A 23,433-nucleotide genomic window follows, 5' to 3' on the forward strand; every position below is an offset into this window, starting at 1 on the left:
ATAATGGTTATGAATAAAATGCTTCTTTTAGTTAGCTTATAATGTTAGGTTCCTTCATTTTCCATTTTTGTTGGCTGTTGTTGCCGACCAAAAACCATTACAAACTATTAACTTCTAATAATTTTGAGAGTATACACTATATGGACACTATTCAGATGATAAAAACAGTAGGAATGTTAAAGTTTTGTTAAAAGTTCAGAGTGCTAATTACATGACAAGAACTTTAAATGTAACATTTTGATGTTTGTAGTTTTTTCTCACTCTCACTTGGTTTCTTTCTGCCATCCCTTTCTCATCCTCAGACCCTCCTGATGCTCCTGATAAGCCAGAGGTTAATGACATCACAGCCGAAACCATGCTGGTCACCTGGACCCCACCAAACGACAATGGCAGCCCCATCATTGGCTACTGGGTGGAGCGCCGTGAGATCAATAGCTCACGCTGGACACGTGCCAACAAGTGAGTAAACAAAATCTTTTTATGTCACTGTGCTGGCGATAGCTTAGACCAGAGCCATTATTTTTCCAGGTCGTCCCTTCTTTCCATTCTTGTGTATGCAATAGATCAAGAATGCCTTGTGGGAATTTCTTCAAATTTGGCACAAACATCCATTCGATTAGATTTTAGTGGTTATGGATCAAAGGTCAAGGTCATTGTGACCTTGCATCCACCTCAATCTCATGAACTCGATATTTCAAGAACACCTTGAAAGTTTTTCCTTAAACATGGCATCAACATCCTCTTGATTAGATTTTAGTGGTAATGGACAAAAGGTCAAGGTCACTGTGGCCTTGGATCCGCCTCAATCTCGTGAACTAAATATCTCTAGAAAGCCTCAAGGGAATTCATTCAAATTTGGCACAAACCCCCTTTTTCAGACTGCCAGCCAAACTTGAATTTTTAGCCAATCTAGAAACCAGATGGCTCTTATGAAGTCTGAACAGTCATAAATGACATGAAATCTGATTTTTGCAAACCAGATCGAAACCACCTTTGGGAGGTAGTTTCAAATCGCATTTGGACAGATGTGTCTGAGTCTGAACAACTCCTTATATGACATTACACAATAAACGCTAGATGGCGCCTCCGCTCCGATGTCGTTGCCACAGCAACCTGTCAGATTAGTCAATAATGTGGCCCAGTCTGAACAGAGCCAAATCCAATTTGGACACTTGCTAAAAACAGTGTGGACAGTCAGCAGTCAAAAATCGGATTTGAGAAGGAATCAGATTTGAATCAGATTCACCTGCAGTCTGAACGCAGCCTTAGTTGGACTCAGTTATCAGCTGGTTAGAATTTGATGATCAAAGGTCAAGGTCACTGTGACCTTGCATCGGTCTCATTCTTGTGAATGTGACATCTCAAGAACACCTTGAAAGACTTTCCTTCAATTTGGCACAAACGTCCACTTGGACTCAGTGATGAACTGATGAAAGTTTCTAACCAGTATCATCCTAGTTTCTGTCTAAATTTCTACTAAGACTAAAAAATTGGATGTTGGCTGCTGTGTGGGAAAATGTTGATACACACTGATACCATTTTACCAGAAATGTTGTTGCTGGTTATCTGAAAGCTTCCTTCTGCTCTTGTCTTCAGGAACATTGTCCCAACCACTGAGCTGAACGTTGGAGGTCTAATGGACGGGCTGACTTACATCTTCAGGGTGGCAGCTGAAAACCAGGCCGGCCCCGGAAAGTTCAGCGTCCCCACCGAACCCAAGATGGCCCAGGCTCGCATCCGTACGTACACTTTTTTAAACCCTGTGTTCAGTTCAGCTCTCATCTGCATCTCCATATCTGTTGAACTGGAGGAAAATAATTGTTTGTATCTCCCTGTGGTCTCCCTTTTGTCAGACTACATATTTGAAATTACTTGTCAAAAATACTGTTTTAGATGGTATTCAGAAAACTAGAATCATGATGAAGTATCGCAAGAATCATGAACAAGCTACTTTCACAGTTAACATCTGTGTTTATTTGTGACACTATAGTGCCTCCTGGACCACCGATTGCTCGAGTGGCCACGACCACCGACCACTCCATTGAAGTAGAGTGGGACCCACCTGTTGACAACGGTGGAGGAGAGATCATTGGTTACCATGTGGAAAAGGTTTGATCAAGTCACCACTGAAGCTTTTTCAGCTTTGCTCACATTTGGTTTTTAGCGTCTTGCCTTGCTGTAGCTGTAGGTTCATTCTCAGATTTCATCAACTCAAGACCTTAAATTGATTTTAGTTCAGACTCATGTATCTTTGATCTGTGGTGTTCTTCAGTCCCTGGCTGGTTCCAAGGAATGGTCCAGAGCTTCAGAGCATATGACGAGGGCCCGGACTTTCACTGTCTATGGAGTCCGTGAGAAAGCCAAGTACATGGTCAGAGTCATTGCCTGCAACGCTGCCGGAGAGGGAACGCCAGGATTCACAGAGGCTGTGATTGTGATGAATCCAGCAGGTCAGATGGAAAGAAAAACCCAACGCAGAGCAAAAAAATACAGAGACCGAAATTATGATTTAATTTGGTTAAAAGTTCTACAGGGTTGGTGGAATCTAACAAATGTTATGTTTTTGGCTTCTTTCCTTGGTTGCCTTCCACAGAGATGCCAGTGATTGAAATGGACCTGGCCGTCAAGAGCGGCATGATTGTCAGAGCCGGAACGACACTCCTTATACCTGCTAAAGTCACAGGTAAACCCTACCCATTCATTTCCTGGACCAAGGACGACGGCAAACTTGACAAAGACCGTGTGGAGGTCCTCACTGAGGGCGAAAACAGCATCATTTCAGTCCAGAATTGCCAGAGGAAGGACTGTGGCAAATATACAATTTCTGCTTGCAACCCCAGTGGCATCAAGAATGTTTCGGCTCGAGTGGAAGTAGTGGGTGAGTGGAAGTCAACAAAGTCAGTAGTTGATGATAAAACTTGAAAGTTAATTAATTGATGCTGTTAAATAAGAATACACAGAAGGATGATATTGTTGTATCTTCAGATACTCCTGGACCTGTAACGGATCTGAAGCCTGTTGTCGTCACTCGCAAGATGATCTTCCTTAACTGGGATGACCCAGTGGATGACGGCGGCAGTGAATTGACCGGCTTCCTCGTGGAAAGAAAAGAAGGCAAGATGCACACATGGAGGCAACCTGTTGAAACCATTTCATCCAAGTGCGAGTGTTCGGGCATCGTGGAGGGAAAGGAGTACATATTCCGTGTCTTTGCCAAGAACAAGTATGGCTTGGGAGTGCCCGTAGAGCTGGAGCCCATTCTTGCTGTTGACGCACAGGGTGAGTCCTAAAATCTCTTGACTTTAATTCAGAAACGAATGTCTAAAATTCACTCTTGTGAGCAGATCAAGGCTATTTTATATTGGTTGAAAAGTGGATTTTGTAGTTAAAGGTGTACGTTGCTGATTTTCAACCAGCTCTGCATCACTACAGTCTGTGGAGATAAACGTTGTTAAGGCACCCCCTTTGCTGCCAGCTAAAAATCTGCTGAATGATGCAAAACGGGCAGGGGGTTTCCGGCTGTTGCCGAGACAGGGGAAGCCAAATACTGTTTATCTGCACGTACTGTCCACACTGCAGTGCCACAGATCTGGTTAAAAATCGCCTGTAAATCTAAATGTGGCTTTGATGGTTCTGCAGCTCCTCCATCAAACCCTGAGAAGTTCAACTACACCGAGCGCACCAAAGATTCCATCACGCTGACCTGGAAGCCACCTCGTAATGATGGCGGCAGCCCTATCCTTGGCTACATTGTTGAGAAGAAGAGGCAAGACCAGCAGGCCTTCGAGCCATGCAACAAGGAGCTCTGCACTGACTTGACCATGACTGTAGGGGGCCTGGAGGATGCCTGGCCGTATGAGTTCAGGATCAAGTGTGTCAACGCATTGGGAGAGAGTGAGCCAACCATCCCGTTGACAGTGATCATCCAAGACGATGAAGGTAAGGCTGAATGCTTGGAATGGTCTTAAAAAACCCTAACCCTACTTTTACATTCAAGAGAGGGACCAAGGCAGATTTTTATGCCTTTGTGCTGTCGGGTTGCCCATCTATCCGTCCTATTCTTGTGTGGCATTTTTTTTTTTTTAAATGTGACACAGACATTCACTTGGACTCAAGGATTAACTGATTAGAATTTGGTGGTCAAAGTTTACTGTGGCCTTGTCCGTCTCCTTCTCGTGTACGCAATATCTCAAGAACACCTCGAGGGAATTTCTTGAAATTTGGCAAAAAAAAATCCACTTGGACCCAACAATGAACTGATTAGAATTTGGCTGTTGAAGGTCAAAGTTCAAGTATACTGTGACCTTGCACCTGTCTTATTCATGTGAACGCAATATCTCAAGAACACCTTTAAGGAATTTTTTTCAAATTTGGCACAGATGTCCACTTGAACTCAACAATAAACTAATTAAAATTTGGTCACAGTTTAAAGAAACATTCTATGTCTCAATCTCATGAACTGGCATGCACTGTTTTTTTCTTTGTGTGCTGATTTGTTTTGTTCTGGTCCCTGTCAGTTCCTCCCGAGGTTCACATGCTGACAAAGGGCGAGTCCATTACTGTAAAGAAGGGTGAGCTCATTGAGATCCCTGCTGATATCATCGGCCTCCCCATCCCGAAGGTTGAGTGGGACAAAGATGATGTGGTGATCGCTAAGCCCACTGATGCTCTGCTGATTGACACGGTGGTGACCGGCAGGCTGAACGCAAAGACCAAACTGTCCATCCCAGAAGCCAGCAGGAAGGACTGCGGCAGCTTCACTGTAACTGCCTCAAACAATATGGGCTCAGCCAAGCACACCATCTATGTTACGGTTTTGGGTGAGTTGAAACATGCCATAGACTCAATAAGGGGCAGGAAACTCAGGATGTGGCGAGTGTACTAACTGTCTTTGCTCTTCTCTCAGACCGACCAACTCCACCCAGGAATGTGACGGTGACCAGCGTCAAGGCAGAGTGTTGCTACCTCAGCTGGGATGCACCAGTGGATAATGGTGGCAGCGACCTGACCAATTACATTGTTGAGAAGAAGGAAGTGGTGACAGGGGAGCCGGAGCAGGAAGGTGAACCTCAGTGGGAGTTAGTTACCAACAGCATCATTGAGAAGAAATACGGGGTATGTACCAATAATAACAGCAATAACAACAGGGTTGTCATAGGTCTTTAAAGCTCTATGGAACTCTAACAGAGACACCACCTCTCTTCCTTGCAGGTGTGGAACCTGGAGAACAACAAGTCCTACATGTTCCGGGTCAGAGCTGAGAATCGTTACGGTAAATCTGACCCCTGCGGATCGAAGGAGGTCCAGATCATAGACCCATTCGGCCTTCCTGGCGCACCAGAGAAACCAACCATCGCAGAGTACTCGAGGACCACCATGACCCTAACATGGGAGCCTCCCAGAGACACTGGCGGCTCTAAGATTATCGGCTACTGGCTGGAGAAGAGGGAGAAAGGCACTGCCTACTGGGCCAAAGTCAACAAGACGCCCATCACCAAGAGGGGCATGAAAGGCTGGGAGTACCAGGTGAGCTGCTTTTCACTTTGAATATAAATGATTGTCTCCTTGCTTGCAGCTCGGGCTGCTGTTGTTGTATAATGTTATCATGCACAGTCCTTGGAGGCTCACAACTTTTTCACCAGTGACTAAACAATCTAGCATGGTTTGGATAAAGCGTTAGATCCTTTTTGTTTTCCTACAAACAACCCCACCATCGCCATCGCTAAACCCAACAGACTCCATTTGCATCATCATCAGTGACTGTTAAAGTAGTGGCTGTTTGTGGTCAAACTAAAAGGATCTTGCTCTTTAACAAAAAGTTCTATTTCTATGGGGATTCATTCCCTAATGTTGATGGATTTTTAAATTCATGTGATGTGCAGAAAGCCACACAACAACATGTCAGCATGGTAGCAAATGCTTTGTATTCATTCTTGGCATAAAAGGATGTGACATTTTGTGGGCATTCCCATAAATTCCAACTTTATCTGTCTTTACCTGTCTGTCTCAGGATCTGTCTTTGAACCAAACATTTCCAAACCTCCTACATAGAACCTCAAAGTACACTCAGACAGACCTGTAGACCTGTCTGATTGTCAGTTCAGCTCAGCGCACAAAAAGAGAAATGAAAATGAGAAATGTAGAAAAAGAGCTAAAGTCAAGAGGGAGTGAGGTCGAAACAAACCTGTTATGAGGAATGATTGTTTTTCTTCAGTAAATGAGCTCTTTAGCAGAAACATTTCGTGATGGTTTATGTTGTTGTTCACTGGTGCATGGCAAAAATGCTCTGTTCATTGGATTGTGTTGTTAATGTGATAACTTGCTAATTAGTGTCAACAGTCTTGTGATTTCCCTTTTTGGAATGAGGTTTACAGATGACCGCCATCTGTTGGTGTGGAGGGGTTTGTCCTCTCACACAGGTGCACAACACATGCACTTGTTGGTCAGAGGTTTGGTGTGTTCATGTGCAACTTTTTGGCTGAGACACAATGACAAGTGGCGACACAGCAAAAGGCTCTGGTCACGGCTAGTTCTCCGATGTTGGTTTGGTGTGTCCAGGCCTTTAGAAAGGTCTGCTATTCACAGGAGTTTGTTGAATCCACTTCTTTGTCTGTTTCCCAGACAAATCGTCTTATGGAAGGAACAGAGTATGAGTTCAGAGTTGCTGCCACCAATTCTGCAGGAACTGGACCATTCAGCGGACCGTCTGACTCTGCCTTTGCTGTTGATCCAATCAGTGAGTAAAAAACAACAGGCTTCCTTTGAAAGCATTGGATAATTTATAGGTGCTACATATCAAAATAATCTGAAATAACTAAAAACACTGCAATAAATTGATTTTTTTTGTGCAGTTTAGTAATCTAAAACAGACTAGTTCCTTTGTTTTGGAAATCCCAAATTGGATGCTACTTTTACAAACCACTGCTCTCCACTCCAGCTCCTCCAAGTATGCCTGCCGCTCCTGTGGTGGCTGATAAGACAAACCACAATGTCACGCTGTCCTGGAAGCCGCCAGAGAGTGATGGAGGAAGCCCGATCAAAGGCTACATCATCCAGATCCAGGATGAGGGCAAATCAGACTGGGCGAGGGTGAACGACCTTGACAGCCTCAACCCCACCACTGAGTTCACCGTACCCAGCCTACGGCCGCTAAAACGTTACCGCTTCAGGATCATCGCCGTCAACGCCATTGGGGAGTCTGACCCCAGCCCCCGCACCACCGAGGTTCTGATTGAAGATGTCCAGCGTAAGTCCCACTCTTAAGTCTCACTGCAATAAATAAATAATGACTTTTATAACTATCCAGAGTTTGTTCTCTGCAAGTCTCTTCACTGATGTCTCTTACTCGACAGTTGCACCTGCCATCTCCATCGACATATTGATGGAGGACCTGCTGTGCATCCCTGCTGGAGATCCAATCAGGATCCCGGCCACCATCAAAGGCCGCCCTGCTCCCAGGGTAACCTGGGACTTTGATGGCAAAGCCCCGACGCACAAGATAAACAAGCTGCACACATTGCCAGTCGACGCCCAGGTGAGACCAGCAACACAGTGCTTTACTCACCACAACACCATAAAACAATGTATCTGTACTGTTTAGTCTTATTTACTGAAAACAGCCAATACAAAGAGGATTTTTGTTACAGTATTGCTGTTTTTATGCCTCTGTGCTGGCGACAGCTGTGGCAGGAGGCATCATGTTTGTCGGTCCATCCCATCTTGCAAATGTGATATCTTTAAAATGCTTTGTGGGATTTTCTACAGATCTGGCACAAACGTCCAGTTCTACTCAAGGATGAACTAATTAGATTTTACTGGTCAAAGGTCAAGGTCAATTTGGCACAAACACCTGCTTGGACTCAATGCAGAGCTGATAAGAATTTTGGTGGTAAAAGGTTATGGTCACTGTGACCTTGCGCCCGTCTCTGTCTTGTGAACGTGATATCTCAAGAAGGCCGTGAGGGAATTCTAGTGTATTTGTAAATACCACATTTTATGGAACACTGTCTTCTATAAAGGTCGGTAATGTTCATGTTTTCTGGGTTTTAGTCTGATTTAAAAAAAACTGTGTATTCAGGTTGAATCTACGGACACAACGTCCGTTGTAAACATCCCTGTCAGTCTGAGGAGCCACTCTGGACGCTACACCATCACCGCCAAGAACAAGTCTGGACAGAAACATGTTAACGTCAGAGTCATCGTCCTCGGTATGTCCATCTGTCGAGTTGATATGTTTGAGTCACAGTGTAGTTGTTCTTGGTAACTCTGACTGTAATTTTCTTCTGGCTGCAGACGTCCCCGGACCTGTAAAGGAGCTGAGGGTCACTGACATCACCAGGTCAACCGCCAGGCTGATCTGGAAACTCCCTGACAGCGATGGAGGAGAGAGAATCAAGAGCTACTTTCTTGAGAAGAAGAGTCTCTCTGACAAGGCCTGGACAACGGTAAACATCACTCTGTCTATTTATCTGTCTGTCCACATTGTTTTAATTCCCGGTTTTCAAGTAAGATTTGAAAGTTGTTTTTGTCTCCGAGTCCAACTGAATGAAAGCACAGTTTCAGCAGTTTGTTTGGTTTGCCATTGAGCAAACCACCTCTACATCAGCAGCAATGACAAACTGTTATTATCGTTCCATACATGGAATGATCTGCTTTAGCAGATTTAAACTGATGTCACAAAGTTAGATGGACTTACAGTCAGAATGGACACAATCTAATTTAATCTATCCATTAAATTCAACATATTAAATTCTTCAGTTTGCAATTAATTGATCGATTGGTTTATTTGTCATCAGGTGAATGCAGCCTGTGCCAGCCAGGCCTTCGTGGTGCCAGGCCTACTGGAAGGTCAGAAATACCACTTCAGGGTCCGAGCTGAAAACAGACTTGGATTCGGTCCATTCACCATCACCACTGATCCCATCCTGGCCAGAGACCCCATCTGTGAGGACACACCTGCTATGACCACCACAGAGATACAACACAACTTTTCTGGAACTGTTCTAATGCTTATCGTCCTCTCCTTCCTCCTCCTCTTCCTCAGTCCCCCCTGACCCTCCCACCAAGCTGAAGATTAACCTGGTGACAAAGACCACCGTCACTCTGAGCTGGGAGCCTCCCAAAAACAACGGTGGTTCTCCAGTGAAGCATTACATCATCGAGCGTTTGAGCTGGGACACCAGCGGCAAAGAGAAGGAGACGTGGAAGCAGTGCAACAAGAGAGACGTGGAGGACCTCACCTTCGTGGTGGAGGATCTGAAGGAGGTTGGGCTACGTTCTTCAAAGAATACTCTTACTTTACTACTTCCTATCTTCATTAATGATCAGTAACACTCTTAAGCAAAGTGGGTTTGTATGTCATGACCAATTTTATATTAATCCACTTTTTTGAGATGGTAAATAATGTGTAGATCCTGGTCCCATTCTGTTGTGTGTGCTTCAAAAGAAGTTGTTTTACTTTTTCCAGAGAAAATGTAGTAATTCTGTCTTTTAGACTAGAGTTGTACCGATACCAGTATTGGAAATGCCTCCGATACTGCCTAAAATGCGGTATCGGTGAGTACAGCCTATGACCAATCCGATACCACGTAATGCCTCACGTCATTACGCATATGCACGCTACAGGCAAACTAAACATTCTTTGGCATTCATTCTACTATTATGTATTTATTTCTTAATATTTTACATAGAGTTTTAGGAGTTGAGACACACAACAATTCATATCCCATCCATTTTTATTTTACATGCTGGTATCGGATCGGAACTCAGTATCGGTAGATACCTAAGGTTCAGGGATCGGAATCGGTATCGGGAAGGAAAAAGTGGTATCGGTACATCTCTATTTTAGACCCCACAAAAATCTGACATTTTCTCATAACATCACCTTCACTGCCATGTTTAGGTCATCTGTGGTGCTTTGTCCGTCAAGGTAAAAAAAAACGTAAAAAAAAAAAAACAAGGCTCTATAGAAGTCCATTAAACATTTGGGTTGTCTGAGGGAAATGTGAGCCGTCAGTGGACAGTAAAGATGCTAAAAGTTCTAATATTTCTGGATGAAAAATATGTAAAGGCATTGAAATGGCTGAATTTGGTTGAAACTTGTGGTGGTGTGAGTCAGGGGGCAAACATATATATAGTTTTTAATTTGGGAAGTGTCCAAGCACAACATGTTGTTAAAGTTGCTCTTAGTAAAAACATTTTTAACGTTTATCTTTTATCTATCTTTTTTTCTTTTTTCTTTTTTTTTCTAAAAATCGGTACTCCCATAAAGTGTATTATTCCTTGTTAGTGTCACAAACAAATTGAAAACAAAGTAGGCCCTAAATTGAATCCTGAGGAACTCCAAAAGTGGACGATTTAGATTTGCTTGCCTGAGAAATACAAGTGAAGAGGTGAAGCTGAGACTCCAGCCCACTATTCCTCTCTACTGTCACAGATGTTGTGATCTTTGGAATGTGCCAGCTTTTACTTAATGTAACTACTGTGTGATAAAGATGATGATGCAGACTCTCTGATGACTGTGTTGTTGTTGATCTGCAGGGAGGAGAATATGAGTTCAGAGTAAAAGCCGTGAATGCCGCTGGACCAGGCCGACCCTCCGCCACCGCTGGACCCCTGATCATCAAGGATCAGACATGTGAGTAACAGACTCTTCAGCCAGTCATGGGCTCCTCATTAACACAATGTCTTAGACCTCTGTGGACAGAACATGTTAGGTAAAAAAAAATCAGGATGTCACATTAGACTCTCATCTGTTGGTTAGTTTTGCTCTGCAGGCCTTTCATAAAGCATCTCATTTGTCTCTGCAGTTGCTCCCACCATTGAGCTGCGTGAGGCCATGGAAGGCGAGGAGGGCTGTGATGTCAGTGTTGTGGCGAAGGTGGCCGGCTGTCCGTTCCCCACGCTCACCTGGCATAAAGCCAGCGTGGCCAAACCTGAGGAGAAGGCTCCCATCCAGTATGACCAGCATATGAACAAACTCGTGACCCACGATAAGTGCACACTGCTGATCCAGCAGGCCAGCAGACACGACACCGCCCTCTACAGCCTGACGGCCTCCAACAGTCTAGGCAGCATCAGCAAGACGATCAAGGTCTCCATTTACGGTGAGTAACACTTAAAATGTTGTCACATCAGGTTGTAATGACGTTAATCGTATGATTATTTTCTAACGCAAAGATTAACCACAGACCTGTATCTTTGCATACTGATGCTACAAAATTTCTAAAACAAACGTGACCTGTTCCTCCTCCCCCCTGCAGGACCTCCCAGTGCACCTATTGGACCCATCAAGTTCACCGAAGTGTTTGCGGAGAGGATCGGCCTGGCCTGGAACCCTCCCACAGATGACGGAGGATCTAAGATTACCAACTATGTGATTGAGAAGCGTGAGGACAACAGGAAGTCCTGGGTCCACGTCTCCAACGACCCCAAGGAGTGTGCCTATGTGGTGACCCGACTGACGGAGAATCACGAGTATGAGTTCAGAGTCATGGCCCAGAACAAATTTGGAGTCGGTCCTCCTCTGGTCAGCGAGCCAGAGAAGGCCAGAAACCTCTTTAGTGAGTACACATCGACAACCTGCTGACTTCAGTTTCGACAGCCTCTTTCTAACTCCCACAGCTGATGTATTGATTATTGATCCCTGTCTTGTCCTCTTGCAGCCGTCCCCGGTCAGTGTGAGAAGCCAACTGTGGATGACGTCAGTCTGGAGTCGATGACCGTCCACTGGGAAGAGCCCAAGTACGATGGTGGCTCCCCCATCACGGGCTACTTTGTGGAGAAGAAAGAGACCACTGCCAAGCGCTGGATCCGCGTCAGCCGCGACCCAATCCGAGCCCTCCCTCTGGGCAACAGCTGGTTTGTCACCGGCCTGCAGGAGGGCGCCATGTACCAGTTCAGGGTCATTGCTGTCAATGCCGCCGGCTGCGGTCTGCCCAGCATGCCCTCTGATCCCATACTCTGCAGAGACCCCATCAGTAAGAAGGACACGTTTTCACTGACTTTTATTTATGTCAATAAATATAAATGAATCATTTTAGTTTATATGATAATTATCACATTAATATGAGTATCTGTGTGTGTGCAGAGCCTCCCGGCCCGCCCACTCCTAAGGTGACGGACTGGACAAAGTCGACGGTGGAGCTGGAGTGGATCCCTCCTCTGGTGGATGGAGGGTCAAAGGTCACGGGCTACATTGCAGAGTTCAAGGAGGTGAACAAGGAGGAGGAGGAGAAGAAAGCTCAGAGGAAGCTGCTGCTGAGCGGCGCTGAGGAGGAGAAGGAGCCAGAGACCGACGAGGGCTGGGCAAAGGTAAAAAAATACACCGCCAAAGGCTCCATGAGTGAAAACAAACATGTTGATTTAAAGTTGAGATGAAATGATGAATTTAGATCAAATATTTAACAGTACATGAGAAAAAATACAAAGAAATCAAATTTTCAATCAGTTTTTTCTTATATCAAAATCCAGTCGTGTTTTCTCCAACTTTTGGCCGCATAGAGCTGGTTTGCTAGCAACAGCATGCTATGTCTGTGTCTTCCTTTCCCCTACATACTGTGGGAACTGGGCCTCTGACTGAAGTAGTGAGGAGGGCATGGCGTTTAGCACTGAGCTTTTACATGAAACGTACTGTCTTCACCTCTCTCCTATGTTGCCAGCTAGGTCGGATCATGGAGTAACAAGAAGTAATAGAACAACATAAAATGAATTAAAGTAAAGTCTAAAGGACCATAGGCTCAGATAAAGTCAGCTCTGATAGGGGTTATATATGCGATCTATGCCACAAACATCTTATGCTAGTTTCGACTTTTCCTCCTCCACTGAGAAACATGTTTCCTTTTGTTCCTTCAATGTAATGTTTGAGCTTCACAGAGTTTGTAGTCTGCTAGTCTCGCTCACCAGACCTTTCTCAAGAAAAGAAAGGTCTGGCTGGGCCGACTCTCACTTTAAGATTGAAGAAAAAAACGCCCCGGCTGCTTGTATTTCTTTCAACCAATCACAAACGTTCTGGGTGGTGCCACAGCAACAGTGCGCTTGCAAAAATATTGCCGGGGGGAAACAGGTTTTGGTGTAACACGCCCACAAAAATATCGCCTACAGGACGCGAACCATGGCAGAAAAATGGCTACATCCCCGCAAAATCAAACACAGCAAAAGTTAGTAAAGGACGTGTTGAAAACGGTTGAAAACTGCTACACAACCGGAGGTGGTAGGGCGGGACTTCAGCAGGTGGCTCGTTCCGCCCAATGAGAGGCTGATCTATGCAGCGAACTTCCGCCCACTCAGACTAGTAATCTGCTGAAGGAGGAAAGTTTCTCTGAGCTCACCTTAAACCTCAGTTTAACACCTGGTAAAAAATAACTAACAGTGCAAAGAATCTATGGTTGAACAAAGGCAGGACACGCCCTAAAGTTGTTAATGTGTTTTGTCCAGAGACGTTCTTCAGAGCGTCGTATTTTAAAAGAATATGAAGCTACTTAACAAGGTTTGCTTCACCTGCTTTGTAGTTATCATCTTCCTGTTTTAGACATTGAGACTCTGTTGTTCAGTTTATATCAGCTCTGGTTTTCCTCTCCTCATCGTCTCTCCAGGCGAAGGACACAGAGGTCAGAGGAACCAAATACATGGTTACCGGTCTGAAGGAAGGTGGTCTGTACCGCTTCAGAGTCCGAGCTGTGAATGCTGCAGGAGTTGGAGAACCAGGATATGTGTCTGAGATGATCGAGGTCAAAGACAGAACAAGTAAGAGTCTGATCCACCTGATGTTTTTTTGTGACAACTGTTTCTGATGATAAAACCTCAGCAACATTTTATTAAATGCAAATCATCGTCTCCCTCATCCAGTTCCTCCTGAGATGGACCTGGATGCCTCGGTGAAGGAGAGGATTGTGGTCCATGCCGGCGGCACCATCCGCATCATTGCCTATGTGTCCGGTAAGCCCACCCCGCAGATCACCTGGTGCCGTGACGACGCAGAGGTGCCCAAAGAGGCTGTGGTGGAGAAGACGGGCATCTCCAATTCACTAGTCATAAAGAACTGCAAGCGCCAACACCAGGGCATCTACACGCTGAGCGCCAAGAATGAGGGAGGAGAGAGGAGGAAGGCCATCGTCGTGGAGGTCCTTGGTGAGTCGGGGGGACCAGAGTGAGGAGATGAAGAGTTATTTAAAATGAGTTTATGTTAAAAACAACTCAAAATAATTGACTTAAGATGCCTTCACCATCTGAACTTACATATATGTGTAAATATCCCAAACTTTTTCACCTCTTAACCACATAATTGATGTCTCTGACTTTCTGTCCCCTCCATCCTCCCTCCAGACGTTCCTGGACCCGTCGGTCTTCCCTTCGCTGGCGAGAATCTGACCAACGACTCCTGCAAGCTGACCTGGTCCTCCCCTGAGGACAATGGCGGCTCGGCCATCACCAACTACATCATTGAGAAGAGGGAGTCAGACCGCATGGGCTGGACCTCAGTGTCCTACACGGTGACGAGGAACAATGCCGTGGTGCAGGGACTCCTCGACGGCAAGGGCTACTTCTTTAGAATCGCAGCCGAGAACATCATTGGCATGGGACCTTTCATCGAGACCGACAAGATGGTTCTCATCAAGGACCTCATCTGTGAGTCGGACATACAACAACCTTCCGTCAATTGTGTTATTTTGAAATCAGTCCCTAATTTGATTCTGAGTGGTTTAAAAAAGTTTTTGACTTTTCTTAAGCTATCGTGACCTTGTTTGATACCTCTCATCACATTTGTGTCTCCTTCAGCGGTCCCGGAGCGTCCAGAGGACCTGATCATCACGGCCGTCACCAAGGACTCCATCTCCATCGCCTGGAGACCACCCAAGTATGATGGCGGCGCCGAGGTGACTGAGTACATCCTGGAGACCCGCATGGTCGGCCGGGACAGCTTCACACGAGTAGGTGGAGACACTAAGCTGATGGACAGGAAGTTCACCCTGACAGGACTGAAGGAGGGCTCGACCCACGAGTTCAGAGTTTCTGCCGTCAACCAGGTCGGAAAGGGTAAATCCTCCTTCGCCACCAAACCTGTCCAGTGCAAGGATGAGCTTGGTGAGTAATGCAGCGCCATATTTATTTATCTGATGCTAAACTATAGATGCTCTGAATTTCAGGCTCAGTAACAATTATGTCCCTTCTCAGAACCGCCCACTCTGGACCTGGACTTCAGGGACAAGATGATGGTGAAAGTGGGAGACACCTGCACACTGTCAGGACGCTACGGCGGCAAACCAGCGCCAACAATCACCTGGAAGAAGAACGACGAGGAGCTGAAGGCGGATGACGAGATCAGTCTGCACAGCACTGCCCGCCACTTGAGCCTCACCATCAGCAAGACCAAGAGGGATCACAGTGGGCACTACGGTGTCAGCCTGGAGAATGCTGCCGGAACTCGCACAGGAATCTGCACCATCATTGTGGTCGGTGAGTCGCTGCTCCACTAAAAACTCTGATTCACTGCAAAGATGTTTTAAATTCCTGCACAGGTTTCAGTGTTTTAGAAGATTTTATTATTTTTATTTCATTTAAACCATTTTTAACCAGGTCAGTCTCATCAAAGGGTAACCTGGCCAAGACAGCAGCATACCAAACAGTTACCGCCAAGCAACAACACAATAAAAGAGTTTGATCAGCATTTACAACCAGCTTTAGCTGCGAAAGCTGAATCTGGATACATAAAAGACAGACTGCAATTTGGCTTCAGCCTCTGTAATGGATGAGGTGGCACAATGTATCACTGTGTCATCAGCATACAAATGAAAATTGGAGCCATCCACGTTTTGACCAAGGCTATTAATATAAATCGAAAATAACAGCAGATCTAACACAGAACCCTAGGGTATGCCAGGGTGTTGCATCAGGAAGAGGTGAAGGTGAAGACACTGAGACCTGTCTGAGAGGTAATTTACAAACCAGCCCACTGCCTGATCAGATATACCAATACTAGTCAACAAAGGTTTTTAAAATGAGATATACGACACATGTCCTTCCAAATCTGCGGCAGTACTTCTGTGTCACAGCTCAGTAAAATGTAGCATTTAGAGAGAAAAGTACAGGGTTGTCAAATTCTGGCTTTGGTGGGAAACAAAGAACTAACAGGAACTGCAAAGCGTGGAATGGATCCAATAACAAGACTAGAAATTAAGGATATGACAAGAAGTACAAAGCAGAGAGGGACAGAAAGCGAAACTATGGGAGAAAAAAACAGCATCAGATTTTAAAACCTAATAAAAAGTTTATTGAATAAAAACCTGTAGAGTGACCTGTATGTATACTTCCTCCCGTCAGACCGTCCACAACCTCCAGAGGGCCCCGTCATTTTCAACGAGATCTACAGGAACTGCATGGTGATCTCCTGGAACCCTCCGCTGGATGACGGAGGCTGTGCCGTCTCCAACTACATCATTGAGAAGAGAGACACCAACAGAGACCTGTGGATGCCAATCACTGCCTCCTGCACCAGAACCACCTGCAGGGTGGGCAGATATTCAATACGTTTCACCAACTTTCAACACTTGATTCTTTTTGATCAAATCTCAGTCTCTGATGAAAGAATACCAAGGTCTTTAGTACAAAAACAAAACAGTAACGCCTCCTACTCTCTATTGATCAGGTGCCAAAGCTGATCGAAGGTCGTGATTACATCATCAGGATCATGGCTCAGAACATCTACGGCATCAGTGAGCCCCTGCTGTCCGCAGAAACCAAGGCCAGAGACATCTTCAGTAAGTCCTCTCAAACACTGAAAACATTCACAGATGTTCAACGAGATGGAACCATAACTTGCTGATGAATCCTTTGTGAAAGTGTTGGGTAGTAAAAATGAAACATCTCGCAGTGTCTGATCAGTCTGTGTCTGTTTGTGTCCATTACAGGGGTGCCCGACGCTCCTAAACAGCCCACAGTGAAGGAGATCTATCATGACTCTGCCCTCATCAGCTGGGAGCCACCTGCTGATGGAGGAAAGCCAATCACAGGCTACATTGTGGAGAGGAAGGAGACCATGGCCAAAAGGTACACAAACACAAAACACCAAAAACTTCTGTAGTTTGGAGGATGATGTCTCCAGTTTGAGTCTCAGATGGGAACATCAAGCTAACAGAAGCTGGAAAACTGCCTTTTAAGGTTCTTCAAATTCCACTTTACTTATTTTTAGAAACAAACATTGAGGCCACAAACACTGCAATTTTGAAACATTAAGAGTTTGGGATCTGATCACTAATCTGTATCTACACTACGGTTGCAGTTAAAGAGTGTTTTTATTATTCATCTAGATGTTAGATTAGTTGAGTCATCTTTCAAAAAAAGCTTATGGTAACATCTCTAAATGTTCCCCTAAAACTTCTTAAGGCTGATTTATTCTCCTTTTACGTATGAAATTAGATCCATCTAAAGCAAATGTTGTAAATGTCACTGCCTCATACTTCCATGCGTCCTTTATGATGTCATGTGTACAGCCAATAGAGGCACTAGAGGGCAGAGTCAAAAGTTTCACAAAAATACAAACAAGGCGACGCTGGGGGAGGTTGTAATTTTGTACCCTTTAGGAGGCAGTGTTGTAGATGGCGGTTGTCTCTGTGGTCATTATATACATCCTGAAATGTCGATGAAGAATTCTTTTCACTGTATTATTGATGCGTTGCGTACCACCATTTTTAAAATTTCTTCATAGTCTCCTCCTCGTTTGAACAACGCTACACTGCCTCCAGGATCTCCAGTGGTTCTGCTCTGTTTTATAAGCTTCATAAGCTTTCAGAAAACAAGCACAAATATGGATGAAATGAACACAGAGTACAGACAGAAGGCTCCTCCCGCCTCTGCATTTAACGTTTAAGCATGTTTCTTTGTGGCTCATAGATAAAGTGTTAATGTCTCTGTCTCCAGGTGGGTTCGCTGCAACACAGACAGAATCTTTCCGAAGGTAGAGTACTGGGTGACAGAGCTGCTGCAGGGCTGTGAGTACGAGTTCAGAGTCAGCGCTGAGAATGTGGTGGGAGCCGGAGACCCGAGCCCACCGTCCAAACCTGTCTTCTCTAAAGATCCCATCGGTAAGTTCACCATTTACAGCAGCACTTTGTTTCTTCATTATCAGTGTATCCACTCACCACAAGAACCCCCTGTCCTGTCTCACAGTGAAACCAAGTCCACCGCTGAACCTTGAGGCCATTGACTTCACCAAGGAGTCAGTGACTGTGTCCTGGGAGCCGCCTGCTGACACTGGCAGAGGAAAGATCTTCGGATACCTGGTGGAGTACCAGAAGGCTGGAGAGGAGGAGTGGCTGCAGGTCAGAGGACTTCCCCATTTGATGTTAATGACCCCATGACCTTTACACTGCATTTTCTTTATCCCTGTAAACCTGAAGTGGTATTGAACTTTTGTCCTGCTTGTGTCCTTAGGGGAACCAGACTCCAGACTCCTGCCAGGAGACCAAGTTTAAAATGGTCGGCCTGGCTGACGGAGCTCTGTACCGCTTCAGAGTCATGGCTGTCAACGCTGCTGGAGTGTCTGATCCGGCTAACTTGAAGGAGCCAATCAGAGTACAGGACAGACTTGGTAAGTTGTCACTGTGACATATTATCTAACCAACATCTGCTTTAGGAAATGCTTTGTAAATCAAATGTGATATTACTATGTTAATGAGCAGTGCTTCTTCTACTCTCCTGTCACCCCCTCAGAGCCCCCAGAGCTCATTCTGGATGCTTCAATGACCCGTGAGGTGAAGGCCAGGGCCGGCACTCACATCACTCTGATGGCCGCCATCAAGGGTGTCCCATTCCCTACCGTCACCTGGAAGAAGAACGATGCCGAGGTGCCCACCAGGGCCGACATTGACACCAACACGGCAGGCACAAAGCTGGAGATGAGGTTCTGTCACCGTGGTGACTGTGGAGATTACACGCTTACTGTGGAGAACCCGGCCGGATCCAAGACCGCCACCTGCACCGTGCTGGTTCTTGGTAAGGAGTTGCTAGTTTTTCTTCATTTTGTTTTTGATAGCCCAACACCCACTAACCAGTAACTAACCGGTTATTTTTTAAGAGGAAAAAAATGCAAAATTCTGTGAAATCTAAGAGGCCTTTCCTTTTGGTGCAGCGCTCCTTTGACTCAGTGAGCTTTAGCACCACATTTCACAGTCCTATTAATTTAGAGGTGGTGACATTTTCAGGGTTTGTGATGTAAGTGTTTTGCCTTTTATTTTACTTTCTTGCCCATGCTAACATGCTTACACATAGTGCCCGCTGCCCACCCTCTGGTCTCCACTTCTTAGCCTTGGCCACTCCACACAGCGCACCAAATGGGTTGGGTGGAAGCTAGCTAGCTGCGCCGGGAACTGCCCATTAGTTCGACAGCCCATTGGTTCGACATCCCATTGTTCCGACCATATTAAACTCATTGTTCCGAAGTCCGTTCCGAAATCATCACAATGCCCTGTGGTTAAGGTCTGGTTAGGTTTGGACACAAAAACCACTTGGTTAGGGTCAGGAAAAGATCATGGTGTGGGTTAAAATGAAAAAGAAAGTGACAAACACATAAGCTGTGAGCCTGCTCCGCCTCAAGCCGGTCGCGGCGCACCATACCCCCGCCGCGAGCCGTTCAGCACCGCGGACAGTCGGACTAATGGGATGTCGAACCAATGACATGGACCCGCTGCGCCACTCATTCAGCAATTTACTGATGGTAATCATTAGCTGCGGAAATATGGTTGCCACTCTCCAACTCCCCCCAGGTATGCCTGGTGAGTAAGTATCTTCAGTTTGAGCCAAAGCCATTGTTGCATTGCTAACCAATGCATGTTAGCACCAAAAGCTGTGCTGACAAAGCTAAGGGTGCTAACAGAGCTAACAGTTATAGCAATGCTAAAGGGGGTTACTCAACAGGCTGACCTGGTGGGAGGTTGGATGATGGCCACCATATTTTCACAGCAACGCTGTTGGGTTGGACAGCGTTACTTGCAGTAAACGCCTAATGAGTGACGCCACTAGCTAACTCCCACCAGACCCATTATGTGTGCACTGCACTAATTTGAAAAGCAGCAAAATTAACCTGCAGACCAGCATGGATAACCAGTCAAAAATATTCTCTGCAGTATACGGTTGACATCCGTAATAAGAATTGATGGAATTTAATTAATTCCATTTTGTGTCTGTCATCAATGAAAAGCCAGGCTCAACAGATCAGTGACATTCTTCCTGTGTTTTCTCCAGACAAACCTGGTCCCATCCAGCACCTCCGGGTGTCTGACGTCAGGAGCGACTCTGCCTACCTCTCCTGGAAGGACCCAGAGGACAACGGTGGTACTCGCATCACTAACTTTGTGGTGGAGAAGAAAGACACGGCGTCCACTCAGTGGGTCCCTGTCTGCTCCACATCCAAGAAACGCAGCATGACGCTGAAGCACCTGATGGAGGGCACATCCTACACATTCAGAGTTGCTGCTGAGAACATATACGGCCGGAGCGAATATGTCCAGACGCCGAAGGCCATCAAGGCCATGAACCCACTCTGTGAGTAACAGCACAGTGATCAGCAGATTCATATGTATTATATTGTGCTGAGAGTAGATCCCAAAGTGTGTTTACACACAATGAAAATAAACGCAAACAAAATACTCAAAGGCAAAAGTAAAAGTGTTTTCAAATTTCCACCATTTCGCTAACATTTTCAAAGGATTATCCTTCAAGGAAGCATTTGTTACTCAAAAAAAACCAAACCCATCAGTCTCTTAAAGGATAAAGGAAGGTGGAGTCTATGTTATAAATGCTCAAACTCACCGCTTCAAACCTAAATGTGTTTTTTTCCTTCCCTCCAGTCCCTCCTGGTCCTCCCAAAGACCTGCACCACACCGACGTGGACAAGACTGAGGTGTGGTTGGTCTGGAACTGGCCCGATCGCAATGGTGGAAGTGAGATCACAGGCTTCCTGGTGGAGTATCAGGAAGAGGGAGAGAAGGAGTGGTACGAGTGGAAGACTGTGAGCATCCCTGAGAGTCATGTGAATGAAGGCTTGGAGGAGGGAAAGACCTACCGCTTCAGAGTGAGGGCTGAGAATGCCATTGGCCTCAGCAGACCTGACACCACTGTGCCTATCCTCTGCCAGGAGAAACTGAGTAAGATACAGGACAAAACCCCAGCACTCCATATGACCTCCAGTGGAGAAATTTTATGCTGGATCATATATAATTCATTTTTATTTTTATTCTCAGTCGAAATTAGAGGTTCACCAATATTTTCTCTATCATCAGTGTTGGTGCAGGTGTAGCTCTTTTTGAAGTCCACATCAGCAAACTAATGTGCCTTGAATTATTATTGGAACATAGTGACTCTAGTAGCTTGAGATAACCTCCTCTGTCTTCATGTCCACAGTTCCTCCAATTCTCGAGGTGGACGTTAAGTTCACTGAGGGCATCATCGTAAAGGCTGGCACCACCATCAGGCTGCCAGCAATCATGAAAGGAATGCCTGTTCCCAGCGCCAAGTGGTCCATCGAAGGAGAGGAGATCAAAAGCCAGGGTAACACCAAGATCGACACGGACAACTTCTCCACTGTGCTCAGCATTAATGAGTGCACCAGGAACCACACCGGCACCTACCTGCTCACTGTGTCCAACCCAGCTGGAACCAAGACGGCGGCCTTGAACGTCACTGTCCTGGATGTTCCCGCTGCTCCCATTGGACCTCTCAACATCCTGGAGGTCACTCCGGACTCCATGATGATTGAATGGCGTCCTCCCAAAGACGATGGCGGCAGCCCTGTCACCAACTACATTGTGGAGAAGAGAGAGTCCAACAAGGGGACCTGGGGAAGTGTGAGTTCTGGTAGCCTTGCCACCAAGATGAACATCACCCGCCTCCAGAGGGGAGTCGAATATGTGCTTCGCATTCGTGCTGAGAACAAAATGGGCATCGGTGCTCCTCTGGAGAGCAAGCCCACTGTCGCTGAGCACTCCTTCATGCCACCCAGCCCACCTGGCAAGCCACAGCCCTCTGATATTTCAGAGGATTCTGTTACACTCGGCTGGACCATGCCCCTGTCTGACGGAGGCAGCCAGATCTTTGGCTACATCATTGAGCGCAGACACAAGGGAGGAAAATGGATCCGTGTAAACAAAATACCCTGCAGGGACCTGAGGTACACAGTTCTGGGTCTGTTTGAGGGTAATGAATACGAGTTTAGAGTATTTGCTGAGAATGTTGCTGGCTACAGTGGCCCCTCTCCTATCTCCGACCCCTGCAAGCCCTGCAGGCCCATCACCGTCCCCAGCCCCCCTGTCAACCCCAAACTTAAAGATTGCAGCAAGTCCACTGCTGACCTGGTTTGGACCAAACCCAACAAAGATGGAGGCAGCCCTATCCTGGGCTACAGTGTGGAAATGAAGAAGGCAGATACTGAAGAATGGAAAAAGGTGAACCTGGAGGACTTCATCAAGCAGTGTGCCTATACGGTGAAGGGTCTGGAGGAGGGTGTGACTTACAGATTCAGAGTCTTCGCTTCAAACATGATTGGAGATGGAGAGCCCAGAGAAATCCCAGAGTCCGTCACTGCTCAGGATATCCTGATCCCTCCAGAGATTGAGATGGATGCCAGCTGCCGCGAGCGTGTCACTGTGCGTGTCGGACACAACATCAACATCACTGGCTACATCAAGGCTCGCCCCGACCCAGAAGTGCTTTGGTCAAAGGAGCAGACAGTTCTGGAGAAAAGCAAACGTGTCTTTATCACGCAGAACCTCCCTCTGGTCCATCTGAGGATCAAGGAAGCCACAAGAGATGATCATGGAAAATATATCCTGAAGGCTTCAAATGAGGGTGGCGAGGCATCTTGCACAATCACAGTGAATGTTCTAGACAGACCCACCCACTGCCAGAACTTGCATACCACCTATGCCACTAGGGACTCATGCATGATCAACTGGGAGGCCCCCAAGGACAATGGTGGATCCGAGATCACCAACTACATAGTAGAGTGCCGTGAGCCCAGCATTAGCATGTGGTCTATGATCACCTCCAACTGCACCAATCGCAAGATCAAGGCCAAGCTGATGGAGGGCCATGAGTACTTGTTCCGTGTCTGTGCTGTGAACAAGATAGGCCCGGGACCCTGTGTGGAAACCAAGACCCCTCTGCTGGCAATCGACCCCATTGAGAAGCCTGGTGAGCCTGAGAACTTCAGAGTCACTGACATTGGTAAGAACTACGTCTATCTGAGGTGGAGGAAGCCTGACTATGATGGTGGCAGCCTCTATCTCTCCTACAACCTGGAATGCAAAACCAAAGATGCTGAAGAGTGGGAGAAACTCAACACCGGCACTCTCACTAACACATTCTTCTTGGCTGACAAGTGTGTAGAGAACCAGACATACACCTTCAGGTAGGTTACTGTATTCTCACTTAAAAAGTTCATAC

The 23,433-nt window shown here is 46.1% G+C and overlaps 1 protein-coding gene across 9 annotated transcripts in view; it reads left to right on the forward strand.

Moving 5' to 3' along the window:
* ttn.2 (titin, tandem duplicate 2) overlaps positions 1 to 23,433 on the forward strand; it is a 249,401-nt gene that overhangs the window by 164,254 nt on the left and 61,714 nt on the right. For all 9 annotated transcript variants that reach the window (XM_049594294.1, XM_049594295.1, XM_049594296.1 and 6 more), the window contains 37 exons: positions 303 to 459; positions 1,597 to 1,739; positions 1,991 to 2,109; positions 2,273 to 2,450; positions 2,594 to 2,878; positions 2,986 to 3,279; positions 3,640 to 3,939; positions 4,518 to 4,820; positions 4,907 to 5,115; positions 5,212 to 5,526; positions 6,622 to 6,736; positions 6,938 to 7,246; positions 7,353 to 7,534; positions 8,078 to 8,207; positions 8,293 to 8,444; positions 8,796 to 8,943; positions 9,044 to 9,264; positions 10,540 to 10,636; positions 10,809 to 11,105; positions 11,262 to 11,561; positions 11,664 to 11,978; positions 12,089 to 12,312; positions 13,593 to 13,743; positions 13,846 to 14,127; positions 14,323 to 14,625; positions 14,776 to 15,081; positions 15,172 to 15,453; positions 16,318 to 16,505; positions 16,643 to 16,754; positions 16,905 to 17,043; positions 17,914 to 18,077; positions 18,163 to 18,314; positions 18,427 to 18,583; positions 18,706 to 18,987; positions 20,236 to 20,535; positions 20,841 to 21,137; positions 21,394 to 23,398. In XM_049594294.1, coding sequence (XP_049450251.1) covers positions 303 to 459; positions 1,597 to 1,739; positions 1,991 to 2,109; positions 2,273 to 2,450; positions 2,594 to 2,878; positions 2,986 to 3,279; positions 3,640 to 3,939; positions 4,518 to 4,820; positions 4,907 to 5,115; positions 5,212 to 5,526; positions 6,622 to 6,736; positions 6,938 to 7,246; positions 7,353 to 7,534; positions 8,078 to 8,207; positions 8,293 to 8,444; positions 8,796 to 8,943; positions 9,044 to 9,264; positions 10,540 to 10,636; positions 10,809 to 11,105; positions 11,262 to 11,561; positions 11,664 to 11,978; positions 12,089 to 12,312; positions 13,593 to 13,743; positions 13,846 to 14,127; positions 14,323 to 14,625; positions 14,776 to 15,081; positions 15,172 to 15,453; positions 16,318 to 16,505; positions 16,643 to 16,754; positions 16,905 to 17,043; positions 17,914 to 18,077; positions 18,163 to 18,314; positions 18,427 to 18,583; positions 18,706 to 18,987; positions 20,236 to 20,535; positions 20,841 to 21,137; positions 21,394 to 23,398 — 9,913 coding nt within the window. The remainder of the gene's footprint in view (positions 1 to 302; positions 460 to 1,596; positions 1,740 to 1,990; positions 2,110 to 2,272; positions 2,451 to 2,593; positions 2,879 to 2,985; positions 3,280 to 3,639; positions 3,940 to 4,517; positions 4,821 to 4,906; positions 5,116 to 5,211; positions 5,527 to 6,621; positions 6,737 to 6,937; positions 7,247 to 7,352; positions 7,535 to 8,077; positions 8,208 to 8,292; positions 8,445 to 8,795; positions 8,944 to 9,043; positions 9,265 to 10,539; positions 10,637 to 10,808; positions 11,106 to 11,261; positions 11,562 to 11,663; positions 11,979 to 12,088; positions 12,313 to 13,592; positions 13,744 to 13,845; positions 14,128 to 14,322; positions 14,626 to 14,775; positions 15,082 to 15,171; positions 15,454 to 16,317; positions 16,506 to 16,642; positions 16,755 to 16,904; positions 17,044 to 17,913; positions 18,078 to 18,162; positions 18,315 to 18,426; positions 18,584 to 18,705; positions 18,988 to 20,235; positions 20,536 to 20,840; positions 21,138 to 21,393; positions 23,399 to 23,433) is intronic.

The sequence above is a fragment of the Epinephelus fuscoguttatus genome, linkage group LG13 (assembly GCF_011397635.1).
Source record: "Epinephelus fuscoguttatus linkage group LG13, E.fuscoguttatus.final_Chr_v1".
Lineage (NCBI taxonomy): Eukaryota > Metazoa > Chordata > Actinopteri > Perciformes > Serranidae > Epinephelus > Epinephelus fuscoguttatus.